Here is a 21,708-nt window from a genome sequence, read left to right on the forward strand (position 1 = left end):
ATTTGTAGTTGTTATAACTTTGGTTTTGGATTTTCGGTGATTTTCAGTCGAAAACTGTTCGGTCCTAACAAGATGACTCGCTTTGATTTGATACTTTCTTCTTCTTGGATTATCTCTCGCTTATGAGGAAAACTGTCTGACCAAGAAGAATTCGAGCAATTAATTACCAATAATTTTTACTTGAAAATTTCGCTTGGAGTAAATGCCAGTACCTTTAAAAAAAACAGGTATCAACAATAGAACGTTTAAGATAATATAAACTTATCCTTTGATTAAAATAGTCTCAAGAATTTTTCCTGAGACAAATGTTCGTCGAATTATTGAAAAATTTAGTCCTTAAAAAAAACTGATCACTGAGGCAATCAATTTCAAATAAAAAATATGAGCATTACAATGTATCAAAGCAAGAGACATGGGGAGCACTATATTGACCTTACTGTGGTTTTAGAACTTATTTCCTTGCAGAAAGAACTGTCAAAACATTTCATAAGTACGTACTATTCTTAGAAAATGCCTCTTCATTATAAATAGGGTAACAGATAGTTTCCGAGTAGCAAGAGTGTTTAGGTGATTTCAACCTTGAGGAATACCTTTTGTGTTGTAGACATTACATATAATGGAGAACTTCTTAGACAAAAATCTTAAAAATTTGTTTCGCTTGAATAACTAATCACCCGCGAAAAAAAAATCTTAAACTTTGTTCGGCTTGACTGAATTATCGCGCTCAGAAATACTTGCGTAACCTTTGTTTGTTTTGACTAATGAGTTAATGTTTCTCCAAACGGAAGGCTTATGAAGTTGTTAGCCCTTTAACCCCTAGGAGAGACTAGCATCTAATTTCTCCTTGCAATATCACCACTGAATCTCACATTGAGGTCATGAGAATAAAGGAAATGATCACCAACTAAAGAAACTCTTGATTGTTAGACGAATTCTCCCCATCAGCAGCTTAGGAAATATAGAGAACAGTATGGAGAGTATGAATACTGGTGTTAGGGTGTGAAGGATAAACAGGTCAACCGCTGGTTCATAAACATTGAATTATAAACTGTCTTCATAATCCAGATTATGACACGTAGATAGCTAATAAGCGCTCTCAGAAGAGTTTTCCGTTATCAATCTTGTCGTTCACAGAGGGTGTCCTCTTTCTATAGAAAGGCAATTGATAATTGCAAATTTTACTAGGTCCACTAAAGAGGATTTGCTTCTCTCATGGCTGTTTGGATGTTTTAGACACTGGCCAATTTTCAAAATCAAATGTCACGTTATCACCAATAAGCATGAACGGTGCCCACTGAGAAACTTTTTCGAAGCCGTTCTTTCTCAACCATTTCCTGGCCTCGTGAAGGGATTCACTTGCACTTTTACCGTGGAACAAGTTTTGGTAGAAACATCTCATGAATTCCTCCGTGGCTGTGTCTTCTATGGCCCACCGTGCCGCTAACACTGAACGAGCACCAGATCCTAGGAACGCTCGAGCGATTCCAATGATTCCCTCGGCTTTAATCTTTCCACGTGCACCGTGACAACAGCTAAGTACTACCAGTTTGGCTCGCAGCCGAAGTTTTGAAATGTCCGCCATCGTCAAAAGGAAGTTTTCGTCTTGTGGAATGAAGTTGGCGGGGCAATTAGGAGAAAGAGCAATCTCTCCTCTTTCGGCATCACCATGGGCAGCAAAGTGAATCAGACTTACTGAACTCATTGCGTCAAGAACTGCCTCCTTTGTTGCTCGGTCTCCAGTCAAAGGTGTCACTCCCAGAAGTCGTCCAATCATCTCCACTTCTCTTCTTGCACATGACAATGATGCTATGATCCTGCGTTTTCCTTTCAAAAGCACCTCGCCAACCTCAGGATCACCCACTATCAGTGCTCCTCTCTGACAATGATAGTCTGGGGAACTGTCCTGAATTAGCTTTAGAGTCGTCAGAGAGGGAACGACACGGATCCTGAAAGTATCCACTAAATAGTGTCCTCCTTCATCACTGATGGCTGCAAATGGGACTTGGTACATACAGGATTCAGGGACTATTAAAATCTCAGACTCTTTCAGTAAATTGGCCATGGGAGCGATGATTAACTCGTAACACGACTGAAGATTCGTTTTGAAATCTTCATTTTGGATCATAATCACGCACGAGCCCGCGATTGTCATTGTGAGGTGCCATCGATTGGGTGTCATCTAATGATCGATCTTCGCAATTCTGTTGGGGTAAAATGCCAAGGCTGCGAAAGCTCTCTTTGAAAAACTCGTCCAAATCAGGAACTAATTGGGTCACCACGCGTTTCTCCAGACTCACTTTCTTTCGTGAGAAATGAATGGCTCCTGATGCTTCGAGAATCCAGTACCGTGCATATTCTTTTTCAACTGAAATATAAAGACACGTACAGTCCGTTTCTTTTGGGATGATATGTTGAATGCCATGCCATGATTTTGGATTGCCTGAGATCAGCTCTTGAACAGAGTACTTGGCTGCCATGAGGTCGGTGAGGCCTCTTGCCCGTCTCAGCTCCTCAACATAAAGAGCATCTCTTGGCTTCCCGGTAGAAGAAAGCAAGTTGCTGAGCAACTTGTATGGAAAATTGCCGTGCTCCTCTAAAAGAGAACTCTTAAAGTGATCGTTATCTTTAAGGAAACCTCGCAACGTGTCGAATTTTCCAATACCTTGAAAAAGATATGAGATGGCTTCTTTGAGATTAAATTCAGATAGCTTCAACACTGTTAGTTGACAAAGGCAGCTAAATTCATTCAAGTTGTGTCCAATATTCTTACTTATTAATAGGGCCCTCTCGATGTATTTTTCGGCCACGTTATTCATGCCAAGCGAGTGGAAACATGCCCCCAAATTTATGTACTCGACTGCTTCTTGATCTCTGTCGCCAATTTCCTCAAAGATCGCGAGGGCTTTCCCGTAATTTTCTTTGGCCTTTTCATAATCATGAAGACGATGAGAAATTATTCCCAAATTACCGTAAACTGCTGCTTCTCCACGTTTATCGCCAATTTCCTTTGCTATTGCCAGTGCTTTCACTAGATATTCATCTGCTCTAGGGTATTTTCCGAGTGACAGAAACAAAGCCCCTAGGTTTGTATAACAATTTGCTTTTCCATCTCTGTCGCGAAGTTTACGACTTATAGCAAGTGCTTTCTCGTGATATTCTTGTGACTTGTCATAATTACCAAGCAGTTGGAACACTGTTCCTAGGTTTCCGTAATCCGTTGCTTCTCCTTTTCTGTCACCAATTTCCAGTCTGATAGCAAGTGCTTTCTCGTGATATTCTTGTGCCTTTTCGTAATTACCATGCCCTTGGAACACTGTTCCTAGGTTTCCGCAATCCGTTGCTTCTCCTTCTCTGTCACCAATTTCTAGTCTGATAGCAGGTGCTTTCTCATGATATTCTTGTGCCTTGTCATAATTACCAAGCCGTTGGAACACTATTCCTAGGTTTCCGTAATCCGTCGCTTCTCCTTCTCTGTCACCAATTTCCAGTCTGATAGCAAGTGCTTTCTCGTGATATTCTTGTGCCTTGCCATTATAAACAAGCCATTGGAACACTGTTCCTAGGTTTCCGTAATCCGTCGCTTCTCCTTTTCTGTCACCAATTTCTAGTCTGATAGCAAGTGCTTTCTCGTGATATTCTTGCGCCTGGGCATAATTACCGAGCGATTTGAATATTGTTCCTAAGTTTCCATGACTCGCTGCTTCTCCCTTTCTGTCACCAATTTCCAGACTGATAGCAAGTGCTTTCTCGTGATATTCCTGCGCCTGATCATAATTACAAAGCGATTGGAACACTGTTCCTAAGTTTCCATGACTCGCTGCTTCTCCTTTTCTGTCACCAATTTCCAGACTGATTGCAAGTGCTTTCTCGTGATATTCCTGCGCCTGGTCATAATTACCAAGCGATTGAAACACTCTTCCTAAGTTTCCGTACTCCTCTGCTTCTCCCTTTCTGTCAAAAGTTTCAACTCTGTTAGCAAGTGCTTTCTCGTGATATTTTTGCGCCTGATTAAGATCACCGAGAATTTGGAGCATTCCTAGATCCGTTGCTTCTCCTTCTCTGTCACCAATTTCTATTCTGATGGCTAGTGCTTTCTTGTAATATTCTCGTGCCTTGTTAAAATTACCAAGCGATTGGAATACGGTTCCTAGGTTTCTGTTAACTACTGCTTCTCCCTCTTTGTCACCAATATGCGTTCTGATGGTAAGTGCTTTCATGTAATATTCTTGTGCCTTATCATAGTTACCAAGCAATTGGGACACTTTTCCTAGTTCTCTGTAATACACTGCTTCTCCGACTCTGTCACCAATTTGGGTTCTGATCGCAAGGGCCCTCTCCAGATATTTTTTACATTTGTCATATTCTCTAAAGGAATAGAGTAATGTGGCTAAGTTTCCGTAACAAATTGCTTTTCCTATTTTGTCATCATTCGTTTTCATGATTTTTATTGCTCTCTCATAAATTTCTCTGGCCTCCACAAACTTCGATTGATCTTGAAGTGTAGTTGCCAGTAACATATTCAACCTTCCCTGTTGGAAGGTGTCATTAGAGTCCTGGTGCAGGAGAAGGAGTTCCCTGACGTATTTCTCTTTTGCTTTGGCCACTATGGTGTAGATACTCTTAACGAGAATTGAGTCGGTAATTGGTCCATCCTTATCGAGCGCCTGACTGTTTAGTAAAATCAAGCATTCCTCACACAACTCTATGGCTGGTGAAAGACGACCAGTGTTTTGAAGGAAATTGGCGATCGTCATACCTATCGAGACCACTTGTACTGTGTTTAAAACTCCTTCTATGTTGTCCATTGTGGTCTTCTTTGCTGTAAGTTTAAATGAAGTGAAGGAAACATTATACATAAGAAGCGAGTAATTCAAAAAAAATTTGCAGCGTGCAAAACGCTGCTGACGGCTTAGCTCGTCAGTAGTTCTTCCTTACACGTAAATGATGAGAGGCTCTGAAGGGAATGCTTTAAGTGAATACTCTTTGAGTTCTCATTGGCTCTTAAAGGGTATTTTTCTTTCCTCTGATTAGCTGTTAAGATTACTTTGGTTTTGATTTCACACACAACACTCAATCGAAAAGTGCTCTTATTACTGAACTTACTTAGTTTCTCATTAATTTTGGAAAGGAAATTCCGGATGATTCATAACAAACATGTTTTCCTATATTTTTCCAATTAGCTGTTTCATTCATCACAACCAGTTGCAAAGAAAAATCACGTTATGGATATTAAAATGAAAGTACCTCAAGTATCCGTGGCTCCAAGATATTCCAACTGTTTCCAAGTGAGACCCTCCAGAGACCGTGAAAAAGGAAGAGGAATCTTTCGAGACGTCACGAATGAGATTTCTGCTGCGAGGCTTTCAATCTACGTCAGGAATAGGATTTGTGTAAGACACTTACTTCAAACAAGACATTCTATGAACAATTTTGAAGTGCTTAAGATATATCATTGCAGTCAACTCCCAAAGCACACTCCTGCAGTTAATCAGCTGACAAATGGAAGATTTCTTCAGAATCTCCTGTTACTGATGCTAGCGTAGTAACTAAGCGATGTGAATACTGTTCCCAGGTTTCTCTAATCCGCTGCTTCTTCCCGTCTGTCACCAATCTTCATTCTGATAACACGGGCTGTCCATCCATATCGTTTCAATTTTTAAATCATAGACACGTATAATTCGCGCTCGCTGAAACTTGCCAACCCAACTTATGTTACGGTGTAATTCACTCCAGATCAACAGAGCATGACTCGCTTTCAAATTGGAAATGCAAGCAGTCTCTAACAAAGTGCCAACCCATCACGGTGCGACCTTCATAGCCAATGTGACATTAATTTGTACTCAACCCCTATACGATTGAAAATAATTTACTTTTTTTTACTTTATTTGATTTATCTTGTCATTTGTTTGTTATCATTATTTCAGAACAAAGTTTGTGGTGGACTGACTGATTTTGGAACTGCACTAAAAGAGGCGCTCAGAATGTCAGTTTTTATGTAATCACTTGTTTATTTCTATAAAGGCGTCATTTGCAGTCGGGAAAGATTTCTTTTTAAAATTTGCGATCATTTTCATTTACAATGCCTATTACTGTAGCAAATCGGTTGACAAATGCAATATTTCTTTAGAATTTCCTGGTGCTGATGAAAAGGCAGTAGTTAAAAGCTGTTTTAAAAATTGTGTTTGAGGCCAGTTCTAGCCAGTTTACCTGAAGGCTCGTTTCCGTCCGTCTTAGGATTCCAGCCGTCATTTTCTAAGCTCATAACTTGACCCAAAATTTACACGGCGCTAGAGTAGGGACGAATGGGGTGATGGAAGTAGAGGAGACGACTTCCTCCGCTTTCCCTTTCTTCCTACCTACCACGCTTTGCGCACCTATACTACTTGCGGTTGGGGACAAGGATTGGTGTGGTGGAAAGGGGAATAGGTGGCTGCGTGTGATATCAAGTGAATGCATTTCTCATATTTCGTTGCGCTATCAAAGCACCAAAGTGCAAAGTTTGCCTTCGAAAATCGTAACAAAGAATGGAGATGAAAGTAAACTGTGTTGGTAATAGTCTCAAAAGTTATTAAGAATAAAACATCTGCACAAAAACAAAGAGTTTCTCTAAGTCGTGAGAATCAAAGAACTAGAAGTGGAGAGGGATTTTTAACTTTCTTTGTAAACAAAAGCCCTCCATCCATATCGTTTCATATTTGAACTGATACAAGTAAGGCCGGCACGTTTCACGCCTTTTGATATTGCTAACTCGCCGGTTGAAGATTTGCATAAAACTAGATCCGAGAAACTGTGTAATTTACTTTAGATCAACAAAATATGACTCGCTTTTATATTTGAAATGTTAGCAGACTCTACCATAGTGCCAGACCTTTATAGCGAATGTGAAATTCTCCAGAGTTTCTCTAATTTCTCTGTTTATTCATTAATTTGGTTTTTTTCAATTATTTGTTTTTAGCGTTAAAAGTTTCTATTGCATTTACTGATTGTAGAGGTTTACTTTAAAGAAACAGAGAAGTTTCCGTTTTTTTCATTCATTTATCATATATACAAAGAAATCATTTGCGGTTCTGAAACTTTTAGGGCGATAATTTAAACAGAGTTTAGTCGTTGTTTAACGAAACCGCGTCATGAACAGTCTTCAATTTAGCTGGACCTCTTCTGAACACTTATGTTTGTAAAAATTGTCGAGAGGTCTAAAACCTAGCAGATTAAAGCTTGAGGTCACTGATTGCATAAAACCGTGGTTTAGGTGACACCTCATGTAAATATCCATGAGGTGTAATTTGGTGAACGTTTGTGGTCCAAGAAATTTCCAAAGCTTTGGTAGTAGACCAATACAAAGTTCTCTACTGTACTCTCTTTTGCTTTAGCCTGGATCAGAATTGAAAACAGTTGGTAAGCGAAAGAGACCTTTTTTATTTTTATTTTTTCTATTCTATTTTTTTGTTAACAAGTAAATCCTCACAATCTTTGATCCGAAACCCACACTCAGAACCAGTCTCATCCAAGAGAGGGACCTCGGCTGTTCGTTCCACTCAGTAAGGTGTTCGTTACACTGTCACGTGAGTCATGCGAGTTAGGGACTTTTAGAAAATAAAAATTCATTCAATGAACTTGAACTCGCCATTTAAAGTAAGAAGCCTTTCATATTTCATTTTGTAAAGGGAATTCGTCAACATTACCAGTGGCTCTGTTTGTCACGCCATCTACGAAACTGAAAGTAGATCCATTGATTGCATGAAGCTAAGAATTTAAGCATCGGAGCGCGATCCGAAGATCTGAGGTTCGATTTCTTATGGGAGCTCATACTTTTTCCTTTGTCCCACGCTCGTGACAAGACGAAAAACATATTTTGTGATAGATAAAGAATGCACTCTTTAAACACAATTAGTGGCTTAGCGCTAAGGAGTTATTCGCCATAAAGTTGAATCAAAATTGCTAGAGCACAATTTTGGAATGTCGACTTTATTTCCCATAAATTGCAACAAATATATTTTCTCCTGTTTTGCCTCGAAAAAGAAAAGTTACAGCCTGCTTACTGGTAATGAATTATTTTAAGTTAGAGAACGAAATATCACACAATAGCATCATCTCCATCTTAATATAATTTTGTTTTACTTTCATGGCGGCTTCCTCGACCGCCATATGATAATCAGGAATTGCTGTATTTTTTTTTATTCGGAAGCGAAGTATTTTTTCATTGAAAACCTCTTTGTGCTCTCTAAAATTGTTCAAAACTTGAGGAGCGTCTTACAGCTAAGTATCTTCACGCAACAAAATAAAATTTCGCCAAATGTTCCCATTACCAAGAATAAAATTAGAAATACATACGTTAGGACAAAACACGAGTTGAAATATAAGTGACAAATACCATAAAACGGAAAAAATACAGTACACTGAGTGTAAATACAGCTAAACTCCTTGCGATTTCTGGATTTCACGACGCCGTGAGATTTGAAACCGGGTATGATCCATCGCCGTCTTCTTCTAGGTGATAAAGAGACGCTTTTCAATTCGTTTCAAATTTAGTGAAACCATTAGTGGAACGGTCCGTGTATCAAACATCAGTTCTGGATGTTGTTTTTTTTCAATTTGGTTCATTTAAATTTCATCATTTGTTATTTCCATTGTTTTCGTTAGATATCTTCCACGGGGCTTTTCATTTTCCTTCGTGTCGTCACAAATTGGCGATAACGCAAGAGGATATCCAAGGGGGCCTAAAGTACTTTAAACAACAACGCCCATAAAATCCAGCCGTGTTCCTTATTAAGTATTTGTCTTCGTCACGCTGATCGCGCTCATTGGAAAATGAAAAGAGTGACTCATCACGCACAGATAGCTTACTTTTACACAAAGAAGCTCCAATTTTGTTGTGATTGATCTTTGAATGAAAATCTAACCGCTCAAAAGCGATGAACACTTTGGCCTGTCGTTTCCTGTAAAACAAAGAGGATTTCGTTGTATTTGCATGTTGAAATCCACCATTAGTAATGAAAGTTAGAAACTGAAGTACGTGAACAGAAGATGGAACACTAAAAAGCTGGGTAAATTGCTATTAATACATCTCTTCTCATCTCCCTTCCAAATAGTAGAAAAAATGGGTTCAATAAAGCTCGTGTACTAGACACTTAATTTTTTTCGTTATTGCGGTTTGATTTCTGCGCAAGCAGGGTCGATAGTACAAAGTCTTACGGCGATTGACTCTGTCGGAGGCCAGATTTTTATACTCCATAAGCAGGGTAACTCACTCAAATAATCATCAAAATTACTACTGCTGGTTTAAAGTAATTTATATTATGGTCGAGCTTAGCAGTTGTAAATGGAAATCCAGAAAGTCAAACCGTTCTCACTGTTTTTGGCTGTTCTTTATAAACTTCTAATTTTTCATTTTCTATCGCAGAAGTTTAAATCTCCTTCTTCCAAGTCACATCAATTAAGCAGGTCATGACTGAGAGAAGTGGGAAGCTTTAAACTCCAAGGACTTACTTATGTTAAGGCAACAGTAGCGAATATATAGCATTGTGTCGGTATGTTTGAAAACAGACAGTACTTACCACGATCTGTAGCCTTCCGTGTCTTTCCTTATTAACAATGTTAGCTTCCTCGGTCTGTTCTTTGAGTTTTTCCCTACATACGTCCTACGTCACTCATCAGACAGCCAATAAAATGTGATCATCTGTTTCTGGCACAAAATCATTTCGACTGTCATTTTTGCAGTCAGTTTCGTTCTAGCTTTCCGATATTAACAGTTGTTATATCCCAATACGCAGAAACGGATCGAGGGGTCTGGGGTTAGGACCTGGCTGGGTCAATGTGATATGTTCTAAGGTGAAACACTTTACTCCCACAATGCCTCTCTCTCCACCCAGAAGTATAAATTTGTATCGATGAAGCGTCATAGAAACTGGGAAAAATGCTTGAGGGGGGGAGGCGAGTAGCCTGTTATGGACATAGATAGCTATATGTGCGGTCAACAGCAATCATAATAACAATTTTATTAGCATTCCCTTCAGCATTTGCGGTAAGACCTTAAACATCAACCCAAAAAGTAAAGAAAAATGTCACATACTTCACCAGTTACAAAATTTGATATCTCTATCATTATCTAGTCTTTGATTTACGTATTTCCCTCACATAGGAAGCCAGCTTTTTTCATACAAATATGTCATCAACCAGGCTAATATCCAGCCATCTTGACCGAAAAAGCTTGGTCAATAAAGGATTTATTATATTGCAAAAACATTTCGCTTTAAATCAAGAATGACTTTTTATTTCGAGAGCCGGGAGAAAAAGCCAATGGTGTTTGTGACACAATGACCTCAAGAGTCATTTATGTTTTTGTTTTGAATGTCTTCTGCCGCTTTTTGCGACTCCTTCGCCGACATTGAGCAAAAATTAAGAAATTTGTTAGTCCGCTCCACATACTTTTTTTTCTTACGCGGGATGAAAGCGAGCAATCCCGAGTAGGCAATCCCGAACGGGCAAGATATGGGCCCATCTTGTCCGCTAAGTTAGCCATTCAGAAGAAAGGATTTGCTTCATATTGCCCACGGGCACGTCCAGCTTTAATCATAATAAACGCAGTATTGACGTTGTTGTTCGTCAGTCTCCAAGGAAGATTGGCCATGACCTCAAACAAAAGATTAGAAGATTTATATTCTCTCAATTATTGTTTTTTTTATTGTTGTTGTTGTTGTTATTTGTTGTACCTCACTGTAATAGACAATCGATTTTATTGTTAATTTCTTTACAGGGGTGGGGAGAGGAGAAGGTACCTAAAAATCACGGGACCCGCTTGAGCAGCGCCCCTACGGTTTATATATGTTAACATTAAAATTTCTTTTTCACTTTTTAGGACAGCGTCGAGCATGAAATAAGAACAGAACGTCTCGCAGTCAAGAACTCAAGAGAGGAAAAATAAGAGAGCTATTCACAAAGTTATTTATTCATTTTTCATTATACTCTTGTTCCACTTTTTATTTCATCTTTTTTCAAAATAGAAAATGAACTATCTGAGTTTGGACGCTCAACCCGGATTTAACAAATGTCTGCAGTTGAGATGGAGCCAGAGTCGACAAAAGAAAAAATACAAACAAACAATATTAATCATATTTGATTTAAATTGAAGAAAAAAATTCGAATTCAAACATTTGTACTCGCCAAAGAGTCAGATTAGGCGGACGTTTATTATTAAAACTAATGTTTGAATCATAGCCATCTTTTTTCTTAAGGATAGCTAACTTCAAAGAAAAATCATTTATTTAATAAACTTGAGAGTAATTTTTTGTCTGGGTGTGAATCAATAAATAACCACCGCATGCTGCGCAGCAATTTACTTTCAGATTCTGAAACATGATGCTCTGTTGTAATTGGATGGTTTGTGATCTGTTAAATTGGAATTTCTATTCTTCTGAGGCTGTTGAAGTAGACAGGATGAAGTCTTAAGCTCTTGACCTTCGAGAGTGACTAACATCTAATTTCTCCTTACATTATCACCGCTGAATCAAACATTACGGAGGTCATGATAATAAACAAAATGATCATGGAGAATATGATGATGCTAAGTTGTTACATAAGGAGAACAGTATGTAGAATATGATGATGCTAAGTTGTTATATAAGGAGAACAGTATGGAAAATATGATGATGCTAAGTTGTTATATAAGGAGAACAGTATGGAGAATATGATGATGCTAAGTTGTTATATAAGGAGAACAGTATGTAAAATATGATGATGGTAACGTGTTATATAAGGAGAACAGTATGTAGAATATGATGATGGTAAGTTGTTATATAAGGAGAACAGTATGTAGAATATGATGATAGTAACGTGTTATATAGGGAGAACAGTATGAGGAATATGATGCTGCTAAGTTGTTATATAAGGAGAACAGTATGTAGAATATGATGATGCTAAGTTGTTATATAAGGAGAACAGTATGTAGAATATGATGATGGTAAGGTGTTATATAAGGAGAACAGTATGTAGAATATGATGATGGTAAGTTGTTATATAAGGAGAACAGTATGTAGAATATGATGATGGTAACGTGTTATATAGGGAGAACAGTATGAGGAATATGATGCTGCTAAGTTGTTATATAAGGAGAACAGTATCTAGAATATGATGATGCTAAGTTGTTATATAAGGAGAACAGTATGTAGAATATGATGATGGTAAGGTGTTATCATCATATTCTCCATACTGTTCTCCTTATATACCAGCTTAGCATCATCATATTGTGCATACTGTTCTCCTTATATAACAACTTGGCATCATCATATTCTCCATACTGTTCCCCTTATATAACAACTTAGCATCATCATATTCTCCATACTGTTTTCTTTATATAACAACTTAGCATCATCATATTCTCCATACTGTTCTTCCTATATAACAACTTAGCATCATCATATTCTCCATATTGTTCTCCTTATATAACAACTTAGCATCATTATATTCTCCGTACTGTTCTCCTTATATAACAACTTAGCATCATCACATTCTACATACTGTTCTCCTTATATAACACCTTACCATCATCATATTCTACATACTGTTCTCCTTATATAACACCTTATCACACCTTACCATCATCATATTCTACATACTGTTCTCCTTATATAGCAACTTAGCATCATCATATTCTACATACTGTTCTCCTTATATAACAACTTAGCATCATCATATTCTACATACTGTTCTCCTTATATAACACCTTACCATCATCATATTTTACATACTGTTCTCCTTATATAACAACTTAGCATCATCATATTCTCGATACTGTTCCCCTTATATAACAACTTAGCATCATCATATTCTACATACCATTCTCCTTATATAAAAGGAGAACAGTATCTAGAATATGATGATGCTAAGTTGTTATATAAGGAGAAGAGTATGTAGAATATGACGATGCTAAGTTGTTATATAAGGAGAACAGTATGTAAAGTATGATGATGGTAAGGTGTTATATAAGGAGAACAGTATGTAGAATATGATGATGCTAAGTTGTTATATAAGGAGAAGAGTATGTAGAATATGATGATGCTAAGTTGTTATATAAGGAGAACAGTATGTAAAGTATGATGATGGTAAGGTGTTATATAAGGAGAACAGTATGTAGAATATGATGATGGTAAGGTGCTATATAAGGAAACCAGTATATAGAATATGATGATGCTAAGTTGAGATATAAGGAGAACAGAATGGAGAATATGATGATGTTTAGTTGTTATTTAAGGAGAACAGCATAAAGAATATGATGATGCTAAATTGTTATATGAGGAGAACAGTATGTAGAATATGATGATGCTAAGTTGTTATATAAGGAGAACAGTATGTAGAATATGATGATGCTAAGTTATTATATAAGGAGAACAGTATGTAGAATATGATGATGCTAAGTTGTTATATAAGGAGAACAGTATGTAGAATATGATGATGCTAAGTTGTTATATAAGGAGAATGGTATGTAGAATATGATGATGCTAAGTTGTTATATAAGGAGAACAGTATGTAGAATATGATGATGCTAAGTTGTTATATAAGGAGAACAGTATGTAGAATATGATGATGCTAAGTTGTTATATAAGGAGAACAGTATGGAAAATGTGATGATACTAAGTTATTATATAAAGAGAACAGTATGTAGAATATGATGATGCTAAGTTGTTATATAAGGAGAACAGTATGGAGAATATGATGATGTTAAGTTGTTATCTAAGGAGAACAGTATGTAGAATATGATGATGGTAAGGTGTTGTATAAGGAGAAGAGTATGTAGAATATGATGATGGTAAGTTGTTATATAAAGAGAACAGTATGTAGAATATGATGATGCTAAGTTGTTATATAAGAAGAACATTTTGGAAAATATGATGATGGTAAGCTGGTATATAAGGAGAACAGTATGGAGAATATGATGATGCTAAGTTGTTATAAAAGGAGAACAGTATGTAGAATATGATGATGCTAAGTTGTTAAATAAGGAGAACAGTATGTAAAATATGATGATGGTAAGGTGTTATATAAGGAGAACAGTATGTAGAATATGATGATGCTAGGTTGAGATATAAGGAGAACAGTATGGAGAGTATGATGATGTTAAGGTGTTATATAAGGAGAACAGTATGTAGAATATGATGATGCTAAGTTGTTATATAAGGAGAACAGCATAAAGAATATGATGATGCTAAGTTGTAATATAAGGAGAACAGTATGGCAAATATGATGATGCTAAGTTGTTATATAAGGAGAACAGTATGGAGAATATGATGATGCTAAGTTGTTATATAAGGAGAATAGTATGTAGAATATGATGATGCTAAGTTGTTATATAAGGAGAACAGTATGTAGAATATGATGATACTAAGTTGTTATATAAGGAGAACAGTATGTAGAATATGATAATGCTAAGTTATTATATAAGGAGAACAGTATGGAGAATATGATGATGGTAAGTTGTTATATAAGGAGAACAGTATGGAGAATATGATGATGCTAAGTTGTTATATAAGGAGAACAGTATGTAGAATATGATGATGCTAAGTTGTTATACAAGGAGAACAGTATGTAGAATATGATGATGCTAAGCTGTTATATAAGGAGAACAGTATGTACAATATGATGATGCTAAGTTGTTATGCAAGGAGAACAGTATGTAGAATATGATGATGCTAAGTTGTTATATAAGGAGAACAGTATGTAGAATATGATGATGCTAAGTTGTTATATAAGGAGAACAGTATGTAGAATATGATGATGCTAAGTTGTTATATAAGGAGAACAGTATGGAGAATATAATGATGCTAAGCTGGTATATAAGGAGAACAGCATGGAGAATATGATGATGCTAAGTTGTTATAAAAGGAGAACAGTATGTAGAATATGATGATGGTAAGTTGTTATATAAGGAAAACAGTAGGATGAATATGATGATGCTAAGTTGTTATATAAGGAGAACAGTATGTAGAATATGGTGATGCTAAGTTGTTTTATAAGGAGAACAGTATGGAGAATATGATGATGCTTAGTTGTTATATAAGGAGAACAGTATTGAGAATATGATGATGCTAAGTTGGTACGTAAGGAGAACAGTATACACAATATGATGATGCTAAGTTGTTATAAAAGGAGAACAGTATGTAGAATATGATGATGCTAAGTTGTTATATAAGGAGAACAATATGTAGAATATGATGATGCTAAGTTGTTATATAAGGAGAACAGTATGGAGAATATGATGATGCTAAGTTGTTATATAAGGAGAACAGCATAAAGAATATGGTGATGCTAAGTTGTAATATAATGAGAACATTATGGCAAATATGATGATGGTAAGGTGTTAAATAAGGAGAACAGTATGCAGAATATGATGATGCTAAGTTGTTATATAAGGAGAACAGTATGTAGAATATGATGATGCTAAGTTAGTATATAAGGAGAACAGTATGTAGAATATGATGATGGTAAGTTGTTATATAAGAAGAACAGTATATAGAATCTGATGATGCTAAGTTGTTTTATAAGGAGAACAGCATGGAGAATATGATGATGCTAAGTTGTTATATAAGGAGAACAGTATTGAGAATATGATGATGCTAAGTTGGTACGTAAGGAGAACAGTATGCACAATATGATGATGCTAAGTTGTTATAAAAGGAGAACAGTATGTAGAATATGATGATGCTAAGTTGTAATATAAGGAGAACAGTATGTAGAATATGATGGTGCTAAGTTGTTATATAAGGGGAACAGTATGTTGAATATGATGATGCTAAGTTGTTATATGAGGAGAACAGTATGTACAATATGATGATGCTAAGTTGTTATATAAGGACAACAGTATGTAGAATATGACGATGCTAAGTTGTTATATAAGGAGAACAGTATGGAGAATATGATGATGCTAAGCTGGTATATAAGGAGGACAGTATGGAGAATATGATGATGCTAAGTTGTTATAAAAGGAGAACAGTATGTAGAATATGATGATGCTAAGTTGTTATATAAGGAGAACAGTATGAAGAATATGATGATGGTTAGGTCTTATATAAGGAGAACAGTATGTAGAATATGATAATGGTAAGTTGTTATATAAGGAGAACAGTATGTAGAATATGATGATGCTAAGTTGTTATATAAGGCGAACAGTATGGAGAATATGATGATGGTAAGGTGTTATATAAGGAAAACAATATAGGGAATATGATGATGCTAAGGTGTTATATAAGGAGAACGATATGTAGAATATGATGATGCTAAGTTGTTATATAAGGGGAACAGTATGGAGAATATGCTGATGATAAGCTGTTATATAAGGAGAACAGTATGGAGAATATGATGATGCTCAGTTGTTATATAAGGAGAACAGTATGGAGAATATGATGATGCTAAGTTGTTATATAAGGAGAACAGTATGTAGAATATGATGATGCTAAGTTGTTATATAAGGAGAACAGTATGTAGAATATGATGATGCTAAGGTGTTATATAAGGAGAACAGTATGTAGAATATGATGATGGTAAGGTGTTATATAAGGAGAACAGTATGTAGAATATGATGATGCTAAGTTGTTATATAAGGAGAACAGTATGGAGAATATGATGATGCTAAGCTGGTACATAAGGAGAACAGTATGGAGAATATGATGATGCTAAGTTGTTATAAAAGGAGAACAGTATATAGAATATGATGATGCTAAGTTGTTATATAAGGAGAACAGTATGTAGAATATGATGATGCGAAGTTGTTATATAAGGATAACAGTATGTAGAATATCTTGATGCTAAGTTGTTATATAAGGAGAACAGTATATAGAATATGATGATGCAAAGTTGTTATATAAGGAGAACAGTATGTAGAATATTATGATGCTAAGGTGTTATATGAGGAGAACAGTATGTAGAATATGATGATGGTAAGGGGTTATATAAGGAGAACAGTATGTAGAATATGATGATGCTAAGGTGTTATATAAGGAGAACAGTATGTAGAATATGATGATGCTAAGTTGGTATATAAGGAGAACAGTATGTAGAATATGATGATGCTAAGTTGTTATATAAGGAGAACAGTATATAGAATCTGATGATGCTAAGTTGTTTTATAAGGAGAACAGTATGGAGAATATGATGATGCTAAGTTGTTATATAAGGAGAACAGTATTGAGAATATGATGATGCTAAGTGGGTACGTAAGGAGAACAGTATGCACAATATGATGATGCTAAGTTGTTATAAAAGGAGAACAGTATGTAGAATATGATGATGCAAAGTTGCAATATAAGGAGAACAGTATGTAGAATATGATGGTGCTAAGTTGTTATATAAGGGGAACAGTATGTAGAATATGATGATGCTAAGTTGTTATATAAGGAGAACAGTATGTAGAATATGATGATGCTAAGTTGTTATATAAGGAGAACAGTATGGAGAATATGATGATGCTAAGTTGTTATATAAGGGGAACAGTATGTAGAATATGATGATGCTAAGTTGTTATATAAGGAGAACAATATGTAGAATATGATGATGCTAAGTTGTTATATAAGGAGAACAGTATGTAGAATATGATGATGCTAAGTTGTTATATAAGGAGAACAGTATGGAGAATATGATGATGGTAAGGTGTTATATAAGGAGAACAGTATGTAGAATATGATGATGCTAAGTTGTTATATAAGGCGAACAGTATGGAGAATATGATGATGGTAAGGTGTTATATAAGGAGAACAATATAGGTAATATGATGACGCTAAGTTGTTATATAAGGAGAACGATATGTAGAATATGATGATGCTAAGTTGTTATATAAGGAGAATAGTATGGAGAATATGCTGATGCTAAGCTGTTATATAAGGAGAACAGTATGGAGAATATGATGATGCTAAGTTGTTATATAAGGAGAACAGTATGGAGAATATGATGATGCTAAGGTGTTATGTAATGAGAACAGTATGGAGAATATGATGATGCTAAGTTGTTATATAAGGAGAACAGTATGTAGAATATGATGATGCTAAGTTGTTATATAAGGAGAACAGTATGGAGAATATGATGATGGTAAGGTGTTATATAAGGAGAACAGTATGTAGAATATGATGATGCTAAGTTGTTATATAAGGAGAACAGTATGTAGAATATGATGATGCTAAGTTGTTATATAAGGCGAACAGTATGGAGAATATGATGATGGTAAGGTGTTATATAAGGAGAACAATATAGGTAATATGATGACGCTAAGTTGTTATATAAGGAGAACGATATGTAGAATATGATGATGCTAAGTTGTTATATAAGGAGAATAGTATGGAGAATATGCTGATGCTAAGCTGTTATATAAGGAGAACAGTATGGAGAATATGATGATGCTAAGTTGTTATATAAGGAGAACAGTATGGAGAATATGATGATGCTAAGGTGTTATGTAATGAGAACAGTATGGAGAATATGATGATGCTAAGTTGTTATATAAGGAGAACAGTATGTAGAATATGATGATGCTAAGTTGTTATATAAGGAGAACAGTATGTAGAATATGGTGATGCTAAGTTGTTATATAAGGAGAACAGTATGGAGAATATTGTAATGTTTATGTAAACCGGAAGTTATCGATACCGGATGTTCGCTTGGAACTATGGGATATGTAGGAGAACGATCATGGCGTCCACCGATGTTGTAACACGTCTTCTTACAACTGTACATTAAATCGTTGTCAATCGTTTGCATCTTGTTTTGAAATCCATTCAAAACATCAGAAATGGCGACGAGGATGGGATGCAAGTAATCGAAGACGGAAATCTTTGCGTTTAAAGTGTTAAATCAACCGGAAAATCTTACCGATCAACCTTGTTTTCAATGCCTGCAGATTCTTCATCAACCACTTCGCCTTCGCAGCCTTCAACAGCTTCTGCAATGGCAATTAACCTACCGACCTTTCCTGAGTTTGATCTTCAACCAAGAGATACAGTACCCGTTCGCTTTGAGAAGTATGTCAAGCGTTTGGACAACATGTTTACAGCAATGAAAATTACCCGAGCATCTCAAAAGAAAGCCATGTTATTGCATTACGTAGGAGAAAAAACCTGTGATGTGTTTGAGACCCTTACCGTTCCAGAACCGCCGGAAGGAAGTAACGAATACAAGACTGCTGTAAAGGCTCTTACTGATCATTTTGAGCCTCAAAAGTGTGTGGATTATCACGTCTATGCCTTTCGTCAGGAAATGCAAAAGTCTGGTGAAAACATTACCGAGTTTTACACACGTCTCCAGCTGTTAGCACGCAAGTGTCAGTTCGCCGATCCCGGACTGGAAATTAAGCGGCAGATTATTCAAGGAACCTCATCGCTTCGCCTGAGACGTAAAGCAATCGAACAGAGCCTCAATCTTGAGAGCTTACTGAAAGTAGCTCGCGCCATGGAAACCGCCGACGAACAGACCACTGAGATGGAGAAACAGCAATCCAACGCAGTGGGCTATGGTAGAAATAAAGCAACCGACGTTCAGCAGAAAGAGAATTCTCGTGGTCTACCAAAGCCTGGATTGCGTAACAATAGGTGTTGTTTATGTGGTGGAAATTACCCACATCAAGGAACTTGCCCTGCTCAAGGTAAAAAGTGTTTGAACTGTGGCAAAATGAACCATTTCTCCAAAGTTTGTCGTGGCAAACCCAATAATCGGTCCAAATCTTCGCACCCAAAGAAACCGTCAAAAGGTAAACACCATGCCAGGTCTGCAGATGTTGAAGAGTCTCCGAGTAGTGAAATGTCATCTCTAGCCGGTGTTGATAGTGACAACAGCGAAGAGTATACCTTTAACATTGGTGCACAGGGACACCAAGCTGGTAAGCCTATCTTTCAGGTCACGATCATGAACACACCTATCCGCATAATGGCAGATTCAGGAGCAACCGTGAATATCTTAAGCAAGAAAGACTTTGATGGCTTTAAATCAAAGCCACAACTGGCTGAAACAAGTGCCAAAGTGTATCCATACATGTCTGATAAGCCACTAACCCTGTGTGGAAAGTTCCGAGCTACTGTCACCAGTGGTAGCTGTTCATCCGTAGAAACATTCTATGTCGCAAAGGGTTCATCAAGCTCCATACTTAGCTGGACAACCTCACAAACATTAAATCTTATTAAAGCTGTCAGTACGGTCGAACCTCCTGGTAACCTGCCACCTGATGCCCCAGATTTTCTCAAGGAATTTCCTAATCTAACCAGTGGAATGGGCAAGTACAAAGGTGAACCAGCACGCATACATGTAGATGAATCTGTCAAACCCGTGGCACAGCCACATCGCCGAGTCCCTTTCCATGTAAGGAAACAGGTGGAGGAAAAACTCAAACAACTTGAAAATGATGACATCATTGAACGCGTAGAAGGCCCCACCCCTTGGGTATCGCCAATTGTTGTTGTGCCCAAGTCGAATAAACCGAACGAGATTAGAATTTGTGTAGACATGCGTTCATTAAACAAAGCTATCATCAGGGAGCGACACATCATACCCACCATCGATGATGTAGTGTCGGACTTGAACGGTTGTAAACTGTTTAGTAAGATTGACTTAAATCAAGGGTACCACCAGATCCCATTGCACCCCGACTCGAGAGCACTGAGCGCGTTTTCTACACACGTTGGACTGTTCCAATACAAACGTCTCAATTTTGGCCTCTCGTGCGCAGCAGAAATCTTCCAAAAGAAGGTGGGTGATGCAATCCTTGGCATACCCTGCGTCAAGAACATCAGTGATGACATCTGTGTTGGGGGCGCAGACAAGGACACTCATGACCAACATCTGAGACAAGTGTTCCGTCAACTCCAGGAGAGTGGTCTAACAATAAACTTACCTAAGTGTCAGTTTCGAGTTCCCACTATGCTCTTCTTTGGCCATGTGTTCTCTGAAAAGGGCATGTCACCTGATCCTAAAAAAGTTGAAGCTCTTCAAAATGTTGTGCCACCGACCAATGTATCTGAAGTACGAAGCCTCCTTAGCTCGGCTGCGTTCTGCTCTAGGTTCATCAAGAACTTTGCACTAATCACCAGACCTCTTCGACAGCTGACCTGTAATGGAGTGAAGTGGCAGTGAACTGAGGAGGAACAGTCATCATTTGAACGCCTAAAAGCGGCACTATCTACCAAGACTACCCTTGGATACTTTGATCCAAAGAAACCTACTTCCATCTTTGTCGATGGTAGTCCCATTGGTCTAGGTGCTGTCCTGACCCAGAAAGATGTTTCGACTAATGAAGTGACACCTTTGCATTATGCCAGTTCCCCACTGACACCAACTCAAGCTAGATATCCACAGATTGATCGTGAAGCTTTGTCAGTTTACTGGGCTGTAAAGCGCTTTCACTTGTTCATCTATGGAGGGGAATTTAAATTAATCACAGACCATCAACCTCTGGTTTCCTTGTTTAACAACCCCACCTCTAAACCGTCCCAAACCCAGCAGATTATGCTTCGAGACACCCAGTAGGAGACTTGGAATCTCACAATTATGAAATCGAGTCTGAAGACCACATCTACTTTATTACAAGAAATACAGTACCAAAAGCTGTAACATTGTCTGAGATAGAATCTGCAACCGCAACAGATCCAGTGCTACAAGCGGTTATGTCTGCACTGAAATCTGGTTGCTGGCATAAGGCGCCACCTGGTGTATCACTATCTGAGCTATCCCGCTACGAGCAAGTCA

The 21,708-nt window shown here is 37.2% G+C and overlaps 3 protein-coding genes across 3 annotated transcripts in view; 1 reads left to right on the top strand and 2 right to left on the bottom strand.

Moving 5' to 3' along the window:
* LOC149046708 (deaminated glutathione amidase-like) overlaps positions 1-21,708 on the top strand; it is a 35,236-nt gene that overhangs the window by 8,159 nt on the left and 5,369 nt on the right. The gene's annotated exons all lie outside the window — the stretch shown is intronic.
* Positions 843-3,279, bottom strand: LOC113669078 (tetratricopeptide repeat protein 28-like). The gene has a single exon (XM_089203898.1). The coding sequence runs from the start codon at positions 2,177-2,179 to the stop codon at positions 1,211-1,213; it is 969 nt and encodes a 322-aa protein (XP_089060024.1). The 5' UTR covers positions 2,180-3,279; the 3' UTR covers positions 843-1,210.
* On the bottom strand, positions 2,362-5,170 carry LOC149046709 (uncharacterized). Its single transcript, XM_089202417.1, has 3 exons — positions 3,299-5,170; positions 2,467-3,199; positions 2,362-2,365 (listed from the first exon to the last, which is right to left on the bottom strand). Exons 1-3 carry the CDS (start codon positions 4,854-4,856, stop codon positions 2,362-2,364), a joined length of 2,295 nt encoding a protein of 764 aa, XP_089058543.1. The 5' UTR covers positions 4,857-5,170.

This window comes from Pocillopora damicornis, chromosome 4, assembly GCF_964200805.1.
Source record: "Pocillopora damicornis chromosome 4, jaPocDami1.2, whole genome shotgun sequence".
NCBI lineage: Eukaryota > Metazoa > Cnidaria > Anthozoa > Scleractinia > Pocilloporidae > Pocillopora > Pocillopora damicornis.